Consider the following 15,937-nt stretch of genomic DNA (forward strand, 5'->3'; position numbering starts at 1 on the left):
TAATAAGTAATAAGAAAAACAAAATGCACCAATAATCCATAAATACATTTAAATAACCATGATAAAACCTGATTAAAATGTGAGTTGTTAATCATCCAGTTTTCATAAAAACATGCTTTTTCAAAAGGTCTAAATACCTCCATGGTTATCAATGTTTTTGCCTTCTTGGACTGTGCTTGGTTTTTTTTACTTTACCTGTCCTTTAATTTGAATTTTTCCTTGACTTACCAAGGTTTCATCATGGATATGTTTCAAGTGTCTTCTCTAAAAGATACCACTGTACTTTCAGAAGATGAGGAAGAAGATGTTGAGGCCTTCTTCAGAAACAAAGGTAAATATCATTACCTACAAATTATAAACAGATGTATCTTCTCACTGGTCTTCCTCAGTTTGGGAATCTCCAGATGGGTTGAAACTACAGCTTCCATCATCCTAGTCAGCATGGTTACTATTGATAGATGTGGTGAAACAGGAGAGACCTCAACATAAAGTTGGAGCCCCAAGTTCCGCAAATTCTCAAGAATCTTCTGTTAGATTGTAAGAGTTGTTAGGCAGTCTTAATTGGATTAACCTCTGGCAAAGTGATTTCAGGATGCTAAAGCCGAAGGACCTAAAAACAATGAATGGGAGCTCATTTCTTCCTTCCCTCATTATGTTTAAAGTATAAATCTATTTTGAGCAGTGTTATCCATCCCTTGTGAACTAGAGAACAGAGCCAGTAAAGATACATCTCATATTCTTTATATTAGCAAAAGTGAGGATTAATTTTAGGTATTGTTGTAGATTTTTAATAAGTTAAGTAGCAGCCAGATTCCATATTACTTACTAGTTCAAGAGCATGTTTTTGTCTGTTTAGTTTCTTATAGTGACAAATCTTTGGGAAATACACATGCCTAATGCTGGCTTTTAAAAGAGAAAGAAAAAATTATTTGCCTATTATGAGGGAATTATATATCTAACTTAATCAGAATATCTGGTTAGGTTTGTATTTTGAAGTCAAGGATGTTTATTTACTTGCTTATTTCTTGGGCTTATATGCCACTCCAATCATATGCAATTTATTAGCTAACATTCCTCCATGCACTGCCAGAATTAAAAGCAATGAAAAATTAAACTACAGCTACGCAAAAGCATCAAGGACAACAACCAATAAACAATCCAGTATTTCCACTGAAGGAAAGAATAAATTTTAATCAGACTCTAAAGGCCAGGTCTTAATGGCTTTTTAAAATCCTAATTGGGTGGGAGGGAAACCTGATAACTGGGGAAATGCTGTTCTAGGGGGGCAGCAGTAGAAAAGGTCCTCCTCCATGGTTCCTGATGGAAACAATTCTTAGGAGTAGGGTTCTGGGGGAAGCCCTCCATTCCAGATTTTACAGAGCATGCACAAACACTAATGGGAGAAGGTGGTCTTGAATATATCAGGCCCTGAATCATGTTGGGCTTTAAAGGTCACAACAAGCACCTTGAACTGCATGCAGAAGCCAACTGTAACCACTTTCCATTTTTAGTTACAGATGGGGTCATGCTCCCTCATCCTGAACTGGTTTGCAGTTTTGGCATCCTCTTGGATCCACTGCTACTGTTTGAATAGCAGGGAACAGCTGTGATCAGGGAGGCCTTTGCACAATTATAACTTGTGTACCAATTGTGATAGTTCTTGGATCTGGAGGTTCTCACAATCACCTATGCCTTCGTGACCTCAAGACTGGACAACTGCAGCTTGGTTTACAGCCTGAAGACCACTTGGAAGCTATAGTTGGTCCAGGAGGCAGTAGCTCAAGCAGTTACAGGATATATATATTCTGCCTTTGTGATGCTTCAGTCAGATGCGGGGAAAATGTAAAGCTATAATCTCTTTCCTTTTTTGTTTTCCTTTTTAGATCCAGGTGAGGCTGTCACCATTAAGCCTGGTGCTCCTGCTGCATTACCTGCTTTTACAATTTTTGAGGATGAGAATACAGAGTAAGTTGAAATTTGTAAGATAGGGTTGTAGAAATCAGTGTCCGTTATCACAAAGAATGCTCTTTATAATTGAGCATTAGTTTGTATTAGATTACACTGTAAACCTATTTATTTGTAAATTCTGCAATGATAATTGTTACAGGTAGTCCTTGATTTATGACCATTCGTTCAGTGATCGGTCAAAGTTACAACGGTGCTGAAAAAGGAGACTTACAACTGGTCCTCAAGGTTGCAGTCATCCCAGCACCCCTGTGGTCATGTAATCACAATCTGGGTGCTTGGCAGCCTGTTTGCACTTATGACTGGTTGCCAAGCACCCTGCAATCACACGATCACCATTTGCAACCTTCCATGCTGGCTTTCCTAGAAAGTCAAAGGGTAAGTCAGCAGGGAAGATCACAAGTTGCTGGGGTAAGTGTCTCCCACCCTCTTGCCCTCCCCCAGCCCTTCTGTGCTCGCACTGCACTGGCCACTTGCGCACCCCCGTGCACCCTCCTTGACCCGCGCAGTGCCTCACGCAACCTCCCCAACCTATGCAGTGCCTCTCGTGCACCCTCCCTGGTGCCTCTTGGGAACCCCCACACAACCTCCCCAACCCTCCCGCACATCCACCTCCTCACTCCCTCCCCCACCCAGCAGCAGCCACTTGTCTTCCTGCGAGCCTGGGACTTGCAGCTTCCTACCAGCTTCCCCACTGACTTTGGTTGTTGGAAGCCAGCAAGAAGTTGCCTCACCTAATGACCGTGGGATTCAGTTAACAATGGCAATCGGGACTGCAGGGATTGCCATCGGTAAGCAATGCAGTTGTGCTTTATGACCACATTGCTTAGCGACAGAAATTCTAGTCCCAATTGCCACTGTAAGTTGAGGACTACTTGTACTATTATATCTAGTATTCATGTTGCTGAATGAAGATTTCAGTTTCTCATTACAGTAATCATCTTTATCTTTGCCCTTTTTCTTTGCTTTCTTGCATCACCAGCTAGAGAAAAAAATCACTCTTTGCTTCTTGAAATAGCAAATGTTTACTTCTCCTGTACTATACATTGTTACAGCAACTGGCAGTAGCTAGCTGACTTTGGCTGATCTTGAAAAAGCTATGCAAGGACAAACAGTGCTTGGATGGGAAATCCCACCTAACTACTAGGAAACTGGAAGAATATAGACTAGATTGAGAAATTGAAAAAAAAAAAACCTTGAAAGAAGGCAATGGCAAACCACCTTGATATTGTCAAGAAAATAACATGGATATTTTCATGTAATCACCAGTTATCCGTACTGGGCTGTAGTCAGTTTCAGGGAACTGGGAGCTCTTCAAATGTTTTGGACAGCTCTTGTAATCTCTTATCATTGGCTGTGTTGGGAATTGGGAGTCCAAAACATCTGGAGGACCTGCAGATTACTTATTCTTGATGTATTAGATTCTGTTATTATAGCAGGTCTGATTTCCTGAACATAACTGCTTTAATGGACAGTTAAATTTACTGTATGTAAAATGTTTCATTTGAAGAATGACTCTGAATGTTTTTCCTTTCATTTTTAGGCTCGCGCAACCAGTCCCAAAGTCAACATCTATCAAAGTATTTGGTGAACGTTCTACAGGCACTCTGACTCTTGCTAAACCAAGAGTAAGCAAATCACCTTTTAATTTTTATTTTTTTTTGCTTTACATATTTAATAAAACAAATCAGAAGAGAAAAAATAAAATATCAAAAAGAATAACAAAAAAGAAAAAAATATAACAAATTGTGTGTGGGTGTGCGTGCATGTATCTACATCTATATATATGTGTGTGTTTATGTGAGTATGAAATTTTACAGAACAGTTAAAGAAAAGATGACCATATTTCATTGTAATTGTAATTGTACTCTACATCTAAGGGCAACTTGTTTATAAGTCGCAGGTAACATCAGGTCTTCAATCCACTAGGTAATTGGGGTCATAAATTTGTCTTTTCAATTTGAAGAACTAATCTTATGGCAATAACAGAGTCACGGAGAATCCATTTCCGTGTCCAGCTGTCAAATGTAGTAAGTATATAGTTCAAAAGAATGTGTGAAAATATTAAACTTTGTCTCAAAATCAAATTAATATAAGTAATACTTCTTTCTAGGACATCATAATTTTAGGATATTACAAAAAATGTATGTTTAATGAAGCATTATTCTGGTTGCATCTCATTCCTTTTCTGTACAAACAATGGAGTCCAATAAGTCTAAAATTGTATAAGCCATAATCTGAGAAAATCCCAGCATCCATCCAGATCTTTTATAAAACTGGTTTTGGTAATCAAATTTGAGGACTGGGTTATCCCATAGCATCAAGGATCAAAACACATTTTTTCCAGAAATAATATGCCATGTTTTTAAATCATCATAAAGAGTAAGAGAAGATACAGCACATCTATTACATTTTGAACCCAAAACAATCCAATTAACTAAGGGATTTATATTCAAATACTCCAAAAGGGTCCAGAAAGTAGAATATGCACTAACTGAAGACACCCAGATCAAAAGGTATGCATCATGCTATAATTCAAGATTCAGAAAATCCAAATCCCCCTCTAACTGACAATTGTATCTTTTTTAGAGATAACTTTGGAATTGAAGAACCCCATAAAAACTTACAAAACATTGTATTAAATTTTTGAAAATATTTTAAAATGTGTGTATAGGAATTCTACACAAAATACAAATTATTATGGTAATTACATTCAGCTGAAGAGTGCTTATCCTACCCCAAAGGGTAAGGTTTAATGATTCCTATCTATCAATGTCTAGAGAAACATATTATCTTACTCAATAATATACCCTAACCCTTTATATTATCTTACTCAAATTCAGTCTAATTATTTGAGAAATACTGTTTGGGATAAGAATACCTGTGTAATTGATAAATTTGCTACTTATACACAACATAGACCAGGGCATAGGATAGAAACAACATTAGTTGTCCTGGTAGATGACCTACACTGGGATCCTGACATGGGAGGAGCTTCCTTTCTGGTCCTTTTTGTTCTCTCAGTAGCTTTCAGAACCACCGTGATATTCTTCTGGACAGTCTATCAGAGTTAGGAGTTGGCACGCTCTTCTTCAGTGGTTCTGCTTCTTTCTTAGTGTAGGGTTGATGGTGTAGAAGGAGAGGTCAGAGGAGCGGCTGCTACAGGGTGGGATGCCACATGGCTCTTCCCTCTCTGTCTGCTTTCTAACAATTACATGAGGCTGCTGGAAAAGATCATTTGTTGGTTTGGAATGAGATAGCATGAATATGCTGACGATATCCAGATATACATCCGCACCCTGGGCCAAGCTGAAGTTGAATCCCAGTAAGATGGAGTTGCTGTTTGTTAAGAAACCCTTTGGCTCTGACTGCTCCAGTGTACCTGGGTGGGATAGCCAGAAGAAGCAGGCCCGGGTTTCATCAGAGAAAATTAACTTCTGTAGCACTATCCTTCTGTCATTGAACAAAATGCAATTTCGGAAAACTCAACATTTCCCTTTTTATGTAGAAAAAAGGAAAATGGTGCAGTTTATGGAATAATGAAGATTAGAGCTAGTGTAGCACAGTGTTGAATTTGATCAGGGAGACTCAGATTCACACCTTCACTTGACTATGTTGCTCATTGGAGGACTGGGAGCCAAATGCTCTTTCTCAGCCCAGTCCACCTCCTGGAGTTATTGAGGGGATAAAATTAGAGGACATTCCAATATAAGCCATCTTGAGTGTTTAAAGAAAAGGGAGAAAATTGATGATGACGATGATAAAGGTTTTGGTTTTTCCCTTTAGGATGAAAGCCAGCCAGCTGAGGGCCTGACGAGTGACTGTACTGTCTGGGCTAACCCATGCAACCAAACTTTTGCTCCATGTCTGAAAAGCCCAGAAGACTTTGTTCAAGCTGCTCACCTTGCCTCCTCTACACCATTCAATACCCTTTCAGTGCCTGCTGTCCAAGAGATGCAAGCTAAAGGTAAAATGTTGCATCAGGAAATACATCCGCTGTAACATGGGACAATAAATAATTGTAATGCTTTCCTTAAACTAAAATAGATGAAGAGGTAATCCTCATAGTGTCTAAGAATAGTTTATTGTACAGCCTGGCACATTTGAAATCCCAGGACAATGAAGGGCACAGAAAACTCCACTTCTGGATGTACAGAAAAACTGCTTTATCTCTACTAGTAATTATAGTACCGTTTGGCTTGGTTTTTAAATTTGTCTATAGCCAGGTTTTGTTTTTTAATTGTTAGATTACTGTATTGTAGAGGTAGTCCTCAGTTAACAACAGTAATTGGGACCAGAATTTCCATCGCTAAGCAATGCAGTTGTAAAGCATGACATCATGTGACTGCATTGCTTAATGATGGCAATCCAGGCAGTCCTCAGTTGCTGTTGTTAAGTGAAGATCAGGGTTGTTAAGCAAGGACCCCCTCACAACTTCCTGATGGCTTCCAATAAGCGAAGCCAGTGGGGAAGCTGACAGGAAGTTACAAGTCCTGGGCTGCTTGCAAGCAGGCCGGAGGGTAGGTAACTGGCTGCTGCAGAGTGGCTGAGTGGTTGCTGCTGGGTGCAGGAGGTGTATAGGTAGCTGCTGTGGTGCTGCACAAGTACAGCCGGGCAGGCATATTCTATGGAGTAGGAGATCCCAGGGATCTCCTACTCCATAACCAGGCTCCTCAGGAGAAAAAGCAGAGGGAGTGGGAGCAACTTACAGGAGCAACTTGCAATCTTCCTGACTGGCTTCCCCATTGACTTTCCTCATGGGAAGCCTGCAGGGAAGGTCATAAATGGCGATCAGGTTGTGGGATTCTGCAACTGTCGTTAAGTGCGGGCTGGTTGCCAAGTGCCTGAATTGTGATCATGTGACCACAGAGGTGCTGGGATGGCTGGAACTTTGAGGACTGGTTATAAATACCACTCATTCAGCACCGTTGTAACTTTGAACAGTTGCTGAACAAGTGGTTGTTAACCAAGGACTGCCTGTATTGCATTTGTAAGCCATCTGGAATATTTTAGAGAGGAAAGATGGAGATAGAAAATTCTTAAGTAGATCATTTCTTGTATCTTAGCAGGGAGTGAGCCTTGGTATGTGTCCAGATGCTGCTGCTTGCATCCCAGCACCTAGGAATGTGGATTTCCTTGGCTCTGGATCTTTATGCTAGTCTTCTTCACCCTTCAGATGTGTGGATAACTCCAAAGAATTCCCCAATCAACATGGCCATTGCTGAAATCTTGGGGAATTGAAGCCCAGACATCTGAAGGGTGTTCTTCTCTGGTTTGTCTTGTTTTGGTTTAGTTTTCCAGATTTTAATAATGCCTGTCATTAAGGGTTTCTTGTACTTCCCTGATTTTTGTCAGTAACTTGACTAGTTGTCATTCTCTTACAAAGTCATTGAGAACCCTTGGGACGAGAGTTTAATCTTCCAGCTTCTGTCCAGACTGCCCAAACCAATAAGTGCTTATCCCAATACTTTCCATTGGACGTCGGGTCTTCCAGTTGTCAAACCAAAAACTGTTCTCAAATTAGGTAAGTCCCATTACATATTTAGTATTATTCTTTTCAGAACTGCGAGACTTTAAAAAGTGGTTGTTCTAATGGTTTATTGGGCATGTTTCAGTATAAAATTAGAAATTGGGACTCTGCATTGTACTTGTATACATTAAAGGAGTAAAGTTTTGTGGAAGATTTTATTGCCATGAAGCCAACATGTCAATTGTTTTGGCTGTGTTCACTTATGACTCTAAGGCAAGATTTGTTTTAATAATTGTAAAAATCCTTGCCAAAGCACAAGAACTAAAATTGCAGAATATAAAGAAAAGAAATTATGTAATTGAAGGTGATACTTTTTCTTTTTTTAATGGAGCATACTACATTGGCTGTAGCGGCTTGGAATTACAGGAGGTGAAAGATAGCAGGTTACTCTAGTGAGTTGATAAACTACAGAAGCAGTCCAGAATTTCAGTTGACTCATTTAAAAAACTGACTAAAAATTACTTAAACTATCATTCCAAGGCAAGAACCTGCTAAAATGGAACTAACTTCCAATTCATTTTCCCACTTGAAGGAGAAGTGGGGCAAGAAGGGGCCTAACATTATTGTATGACACTGTTATGGTTTCCCGTTACATGCAAGCTCAGTGTGTGCAGATATTCATAGGACAAGTGACACACTTAAAGAAATAATAGAAATGAAATTCTATCCTGATTTGTGGGAAGGGTAACTATTCATATCTCATTCATTCTGTTCTCATAGTAAAAACTCTATGTGGATTTGGCTGAATTTCCAGGATTAGAGGCAATATACTTAGGGTTTGGGTTGCTGGAGATCTTGAAAAAGAAGGGCAATCCTTCTCCAGTGTATGTATCCTGTTTCTGTGCTTCCTGTGCTTCTGTTTGGCCATTGTAGGAACAGAATTTTGGATGATAGGGGTCTTTGGTCTGGTGTGCTTTGGCACCTGTTTTTCACTGAAATTTTAGAGAGGCTATTGTAGATGGATTTGAGAGGAGCCATATTTAGATGGAAAGGGGTAATTCTGGCTATATTCCAAGACCTATTCTGCATGTTTCTTTCTTCCTTGTCCTCATTCAGCATCCACATCCTTCCACATTGATTGCTTACTTGGAGAAGGAGCTTTTGCACATGTGTATCAAGCTTCCGTCCTTGATATGGACAACTCTAAGAATAACCAGAAAGTAATACTGAAGGTATTATATTTAACTCTAACTTTCAAAATCTTCTTTAAAAATTCATTAAACCACCTGCCTGACCAGTAAAAAACATATTTCTTGAATCTCTGGTCCCTGTAATCTCTCCTGTGCATTGCTTAGTTGATGTGAGATTAGAATTTAGCAATGGAGAAATGGGTGCCTGGACAAGCTGGATAGGTAAGACTCTGCAGACTATCCAACCTGTAGAGCCGGGGATGTTCCATATCTACCTTAGAAACATATGCTATAGCATAGGACACACTCTGCTTTTATGCAGTCAGGAGGGTGATGTTTTTCTGGCCAGGGTCATTAATTAGATTAGATTAGAAAAATGTTCTAAACACCTGGTTTGGGAGAGGTGGTCAGTATATCCTCGTTTTGAAGTGCCCCTCAAACTCCAGCCAGTGTTATGGCCATTGTTGTTTGAAACATTAGAAAATAATTTTCCTATGTGGTTCCTGGCTCCTGTGCATTTAAGTGAAGCAGAACTGTTTATTGCCTTTATAGGTACAGAAGCATGCAAGCCCCTGGGAATTCTATATAGCAGCTCAGCTGACTGAAAGGCTGAAGCCAGATATGCGTCACCTTTGCATCCAGTTCTACTGTGCTCATTTCTTTCAAAATGGAAGTATTCTAATTGGGGAGCTTTACAGTTATGGAACTTTACTGGTAAGTATGGCCTTGGTCTTTATGTATATTCATGCACAAACATGGTCACAGTTTGAAAGACCAGAAGGGAGGTGGGGTTGCGGTCCTGGACACCTTTTTTGGGGGCGTGGGGTAAAAAGAGAGTCAAGAAAGCTGCTTTGATTGCACAATTGAAGACCCACCCCCTTTTTTACCTACGACCTTTTGGACCCCCCCCTAGCAGATGAATGTATGTGTTATGATTTGCAAGTAGAGTTAGTTGTTCCTTAACAGAAAATATTATTTGGCCAAATTAAAATAGTTTAGCTTTTTAGAAAGCATTGTTAGTGGAATGTATGTGTGAAATCTTTCTAGGTGGGTATATTCTTGTAAACCAGTTGGGTGCACTTTTTCTCCAAAGTCTCAGTGGAATTTGCTGTCTGATAAGCATGCATAGGATTTCAGGCATATCCATTTGTCCACGTGATGTTTAAACTTCTCCTTCTCATCTCTCTCCTCTGCAGAACACCATAAATATATACAAAAAACTAACAGAGAAGGTGATGCCCCAAGCTCTGGTTATCTACTTCACCATAAAAATCCTGCACATGGTAGAAGAGCTTCACAAGTGTGGGATAATTCATGGTGACATTAAACCTGACAATTTTATATTTGGTGAAAGGCAAGTATCTCACTTGTGAATTTGTTGAAAGCTTTTCTTGTTAATCTGACTTGTTGCATTGCTTAATGGTAATCATTCTTAATTGCTTTGAAACAAGGTTTTTGGACAATGACACATGTGACATTGATGGTACATCTCATGGCCTGACAATAATTGATTTTGGCCAAAGCATAGACATGAACCTGTTTCCCGAAGGAACTACTTTCACAGGAAAATGTGCAACATCTGGATTTCAATGTATTGAAATGATGGCAGGCAAGCCATGGAATTACCAGGTATGCATGGTCTTCATACTATGCTATGTAGCCTATGTCACTAGTAACTACAGACTTTGCTGATCATAGTGAAAAATTACTTTTAGTTCAGAGATGTAATTTTTCATTCAGATATTTTTCTTTAGTACACCTGCTATACAATAATACTAAATGTAATTATCAACATGCCTAACATTCTGAATTCAGATCCTGTTCAGCCTTGAAGCTCCCTGCTTGATTTGGCCCAGAAACTCTGTTCAGAGGGGTATCAAAAATAAACCAGGGAAAGGGGATTATTTGCAATTGGATCATACTCATGGGAAGATGGGATTAAAAGTAGATTTTTTAAACAACTGAAGCTAAATACAAATAAATGTTTTTATAATGTTTTTATTCCTTAGACCGATTATTTTGGAATTGCTGCAACAGCATACTGCATGTTATTTGGCACATATATGAAAGTAAAAAATGAGCAAGGGATCTGGAAACCTGACGGTGTCTTTAGGAGGTTGGTCTATAATTACATTATTTCAGTAATAACTTTCCAGATCCATATATTGTCTCTACTGTAGAATTGTTCCTGGCATGTTACAGAAGATGCTATGAACCTTTCCCATAATCACACTTGGGAAACCCAGGGTTCTTGGACAATTTCTATTTGTACACTTCGAATCTTCTGCAAGAGTATGCAACTTTTCTTCTTTTGAAATGAAGAATTACATTTAAGGGTACACTCCAGTAAATGGAGAGCGCCAAAGCAAAACAAAAAAGCCCCTTAAATGCCACTAATATTGTGTTCCCCAGATATATTATTATTTCTGTGCTACATTAAAACTGTGCTGTACAGAGTGACTTTAAGGCACTTTTAATAAATCCTGATTATGCTAATAGATAGAGAAAGTAACATTAGGAGTTTTAGTAATTCCCTCCAATAGCTCAAGTTATGACAGCCAATAGAATAAATGCAAAAAAGGTGATTAGTCCAGCACATTTATTTTTCATGTAAAGGGCTCCCAAGGTTAGAAATACAGTGAATCCTTTAACCTTTCACCATATTCAGTAGCAATTCAATGTGGAATGTCATTGAGAAGACAAAAATAGATAAAGGGATGGAGATCAGAGCACAGTATATATCTGTTTCTGAAACCCAGAAGAAATCTGAGGATTCACTGAAACATTTTATTGTTGATGCAACAGCCCAGAGCTGGTATTGGTCAGTAGGAAATCTGATTTGGGATTCATTCTACAGCCTGTTTTGGATAGAGCTACACTTCCTCTGCTGAAATGGTTGACAGAGCTTTCCAAGCCACTTGTGATCTTGGTTCTGATAGACATATCTGGCCACATCTGGGGAAGGGTGCTTCAGTTTTTATTTTTTTCCCCTTATTCCTTAGGATTCCTAATGGAGAAGTCTGGACTGATTTCTTCTTTACTTTGCTGAATATACAAGACTGCAACCACTTGCCTTCTTTGGGAGCTTTACGGGCAACGTTGAGAGACTTATTTTTAAGAACTTATTCCAATAAAATAATGGTTCTCCGTAACAGGCTTGCAGTGTGGCTTGTTGAAAACAAACGATCACGAAAGTAAATGCTGGACTCTTGTGAAACTCTGAAAAAGTTCTGAAATGTAATTGTTTCATCAAGCGGCAGTTTAATTTTGGTTCAATGACTGGAGAAGGATGGAGCTGCACTTGCTTAAATAGTGCACTGTTAATGGTTTGATTTGACAAACGGCCTCCATTTGCTAATACCTCTCACAAAATATTAACGTTGGAGATGAACACTCTTTCTGAAACTGGGCAGCAGAAAAATAGGGAAGAGGGAGTGGAGTGATGAGAAGAAATGTATTCAACATGAGGAGATCCAAAGCTTGAGAATGAAAATCGAGACGGGTGAAGAAGTCAGTGTTTGTGCAACTCGCATCTAAATATCTAAATACTCCAGCATTTTTTTCCTATGGATAGTTTGTAAACAATAAAATGTGCTTTCAAAGGAAAATTGTCCAGCCATTGATTTTAATTTTTCAGGTAAAACAGAGTAGAATAATAGCAAATAACAGAAGGCATCAGGGTGTAATAGACAAATCTAATAGCATAACAATACTGATACCACATCTTGAGTTAAAGTAATATAATTACATTATATTAAAGCTGTTACTTAGCCATTAAGTACTGACCATGGACCAACTTTTCTATGTCTGAAGCTCTCCAACTGTGATAGGTTTTCCAAGTTGAGTATGATGGGAGTTGTAGTCTCTTAGACTAACAGAAAGTTTCTTGCATAAATATATAAAAGCAGAAGCCAAATTGTCTTATAGTTATAACACACCCTTTATCACAATTCCTTATTTTTACTTATCACAATTCCTTTGACAATGCTATCTTTAATAGCAAAATGAGCCCAGCCCACCCCAAAAACAAAGATAGTTTTTCTTCTATGTTTAACTCCAGAGACCCACCGATATACAGGTAGCTCACTTACCGACTGCTCATTCAGCGACCGTTTGAAGTTATGATGGCACTGAAAAAGGAGATTTACGACCAGTCCTCAAGTCGGCTTCTGACAAGCAAAGTCAATGAGGAAGCTGCCAGCAAGTCGTGGTCACATGACATGCTTAATGACTGCGGGTGATTCACTGAACAACCACAGCTGGAACTGACATAAGTCAGGTATGGTCATGTGATATTTCATTTAATGACTGTACTGCTTAGCGACAGAGTTGCTGGTCCTAATTGCAGTCAGTACGTGAGGACTAACTACCTGTCTATAAGCTGAAGGAGAAAAATCAAGAGTTTGTGAGCAAGTATAGCAGGGGAACAAACTCTTTAGTGGGATCATCCACTGAATACTTTGGAAAAAAGCTTCCATTAGTAATGGCTATAGGAAGTTAGTCTGGAAGATACTGCATTGCTACATTCTTTTGGAGGGGTATAGAATGCTGTCAGTTGAGGGCAAACCCCAAAACTAGCGATGGGAGGAAGGACCTGATTTGCTCAAACCCCTAACAATTTAGATTGAAAGGCAAGCGCAGGTTTTCCAGAATGGAAATGAGTTTTCTTTCTACTCCAGCAAAAAGAATGTGCATTACTATGTTCTAATAGTAAATTGCACTAAATGAACATAGAGCCTATTGTCGAGTAAAGCACACATACGCTGAAGTTAGGGAGTGGAACTTGAACACAAGTGAAATGGCACTCCTTACATTGTTACTAGGAGTTACTCGGAATATCTTTGTTCAAGGCTGCTTTGGGGTCTTAGAATTGAGAAACACACACATTTCTAGTAAGCATTCCCATAATGTTTATTTATATTTGAATAATGCATTGTATAAATTCACTGCTTGCATTTATTGGTATCAAATTATATTTTGAGTTAACTATTGGAGAATAATTTGTCCCTCATTCTGATAAAACTGAACCAATTACCTCCCAGGCTAGCATTTAGATCAAAGGGTAATCTGCATATTAATATTTGTATTCCCTAAACGTTGCAATACAGCAACATTTTAAAATTCTGTAGTTGGAGAAAATTCAGAAACTCCATTTCACTGTAGTACTCTGATTCATACTTTAATAGGGAAATGGAATAGACTTCATCTGTATCTTACAGATTAGGGATCCCTACCAAAAGCGTTTTTCTTTCTGCATGCTCCCACCCTGGCAACCTTGAATTGCACTGCCAATATCTGGGGGAAAGCCCTGCCATACGATACCATGATTTTTGAAGTGGGTCTGTGCACATAAAGCAAACAAAGGAGGTGCAAATAAGCCTCCTAGATTTAAAACTCATTAGGGAAAACATGCAGAGCATGACTTCTAGAATTCTTTCCAACCTCTTAATAGCCGTTCCACCTAGCTGAAATGAGGAGGAAAGTGGGCTTAAGACCACAACCCCCACTGCCTCTCTCCCCCATAGGGAGGCATTGGTGGATTCTTTTTCTTTGAAGCCATTTTTGAAGATCTTTGTGTTGCTTCTCCTGCCACACCAAATTTGGTCCCATCTGCTCTCAGTTACCTACAGACAGAGAGAGCCCTGAGCTTCTTCATATAATTTCTTTCCAAAATATCATTAGATGTTTCAATGATATTTTAAATGCATCTCCCAGCCATTAAATGGCTACTTATCCCTCTCCCGGCACATAACGTGTTGAACTACTGCTAGTGAGTATTACACCCAGAAACTCAAGTAAAGGTGTAGAAGCTCAAAACTGTTCCTACTGATGATAGATTTTACTATAACCTGGTTTTCAATTGAATCATCCTCAAGGTGGCTTACAATAAACTATACATCTGCAAAAAATTAATGACTCATTTCTGATTCATTTAAACAATGCATGTATTAAGTTAAGCTTTTCCATTTAATTTCTGCCTCAATCTGATTCTTTTAAAGTTAAACATACAAATACATATTTCTTTTGTAATGCACCCTCACAATTACGCTTTCATATATTTGAATTTTGATACTGTACACAATTTGAGCCAGGAATTATACTGTAATGTTCAGAATGTTGTGGAAAATTCAAGACTGATCTGTTTGGAAAAAAAAAACAGATCAAGTATCTTCCCTCTCTGGATGAATGGAATGCAGGAAACGGCACTTTACATCAGACAATGGGAGGGGCAGGAGAGGTGGGGCAGCGTCAGCCCCTTAACTATGCGAATGAGTGCTTGATATTTAGGATTCAGATACTACTAAATTGACTAGTAAAATAATTCACGCCTGGATGCGTTTTTATGAGTCAAGTGCTGGGTTTCAGAGAAGAGAGCATCTACAAGCAAAGCCAAAAGAGAAATGGTTGGCCTACCACAACATAAGTTCTTTTGGGGGGAGGTGGATGGATGAGGAATAGTAGTAAGTGGCATCTGATCTCCTACCTTTATTACTGGATATCTCCCCGATCTTACTTGATAACGTGGCCAAGAAAAACTGGATTGTAGTGGACAAATCTGCATTCAGTAATATATCTTTCAATATTAGGCATTCAAGCAATATGTTAAGCATCTAGGAGAAATCAAAATACCTCAGGCTTATCTAATGTGCTTTCCATTTATAAAAATACTGCATTTCATCTTTTATACTGTACATATTAAAGCTTGGAATGCTTGATTCATTGGAGGGAAGAACTTGAAGAGAGCACCAATGATCTTTTAGTTTCAAGTAACAGAAGGGACTGGTGATTGCTCTAAAGCTGGTACCTAGTGAGCTAGAGAATTATTATAAAAGGAGACTTAAAAAGATTGCAGTTTTCCACTCATTCTCCATGTTATGCAGCATGGTCAAAAGTAGGGTTCCCTGGGTAGGTCTCGTCTGGAGAAAGATTTAAGATCTCATCAAGTGAAAGACCTTCTTCTTCTGGAGCTATCTCTGCTTCAAACATGCGTTGAAGTAAGGCATCCACAGTCCTGTATCCTGGGGCCAAAAACAAATCAATCAGCTGAACCTCTCCAGGTATAGATGCACATCAAAACTTAAGCTACTGATTCCCGCTTGACATAACCCACAGATTTAAGCATCAAAAGATGAGTGGGAAGTGCATTTTTGTTTTGCTGACTGTGCAAAGAGCATATGTTATAAATACCTAAGTTGTGGACTAGAACAGCCTATGATTGATCTTTGTATCCACCTCTGGAAGCCTTGGATATAGCCATACAGTTTTGGAGAAGATAGGGGATGTTGGCTGTTTTGCTTTGTCTGGATCAGAT

General features: G+C 38.9%; 2 protein-coding genes across 8 annotated transcripts in view; one reads left to right on the forward strand and one right to left on the reverse strand.

The window, feature by feature from the left end:
• Positions 1 to 12,204, forward strand: part of BUB1 (BUB1 mitotic checkpoint serine/threonine kinase) — a 310,629-nt gene extending 298,425 nt beyond the window's left edge. For 5 of the 6 annotated variants that reach the window (XM_088148539.1, XM_088148512.1, XM_088148531.1 and 2 more), the window contains 11 exons: positions 233 to 331; positions 1,884 to 1,965; positions 3,509 to 3,593; positions 5,752 to 5,932; positions 7,352 to 7,489; positions 8,552 to 8,667; positions 9,178 to 9,339; positions 9,822 to 9,979; positions 10,077 to 10,254; positions 10,635 to 10,741; positions 11,628 to 12,204. In XM_088148539.1, the coding sequence (XP_088004665.1) occupies positions 233 to 331; positions 1,884 to 1,965; positions 3,509 to 3,593; positions 5,752 to 5,932; positions 7,352 to 7,489; positions 8,552 to 8,667; positions 9,178 to 9,339; positions 9,822 to 9,979; positions 10,077 to 10,254; positions 10,635 to 10,741; positions 11,628 to 11,823 (1,502 nt within the window). In that variant the 3' untranslated portion in view covers positions 11,824 to 12,204. The remainder of the gene's footprint in view (positions 1 to 232; positions 332 to 1,883; positions 1,966 to 3,508; positions 3,594 to 5,751; positions 5,933 to 7,351; positions 7,490 to 8,551; positions 8,668 to 9,177; positions 9,340 to 9,821; positions 9,980 to 10,076; positions 10,255 to 10,634; positions 10,742 to 11,627) is intronic. The other variant, XM_025164221.2, reaches the window with a different exon arrangement.
• Positions 12,205 to 12,221: 17 nt separating this feature from the next.
• The window catches only part of LOC103065299 (two pore channel protein 1-like), a 29,827-nt gene continuing 26,111 nt past the window's right edge, over positions 12,222 to 15,937 (reverse strand). For both annotated transcript variants that reach the window (XM_007424431.4, XM_088148561.1), the window contains exon 19: positions 12,222 to 15,644. In XM_007424431.4, the coding sequence (XP_007424493.2) occupies positions 15,499 to 15,644 (146 nt within the window). In that variant the 3' untranslated portion in view covers positions 12,222 to 15,498. The remainder of the gene's footprint in view (positions 15,645 to 15,937) is intronic.

Source organism: Python bivittatus, unplaced genomic scaffold (assembly GCF_059951505.1).
Source record: "Python bivittatus isolate LINGU-HERP-01145 unplaced genomic scaffold, Pbiv_v1 ctg000020_np1212, whole genome shotgun sequence".
Taxonomy (NCBI): domain Eukaryota; kingdom Metazoa; phylum Chordata; class Lepidosauria; order Squamata; family Pythonidae; genus Python; species Python bivittatus.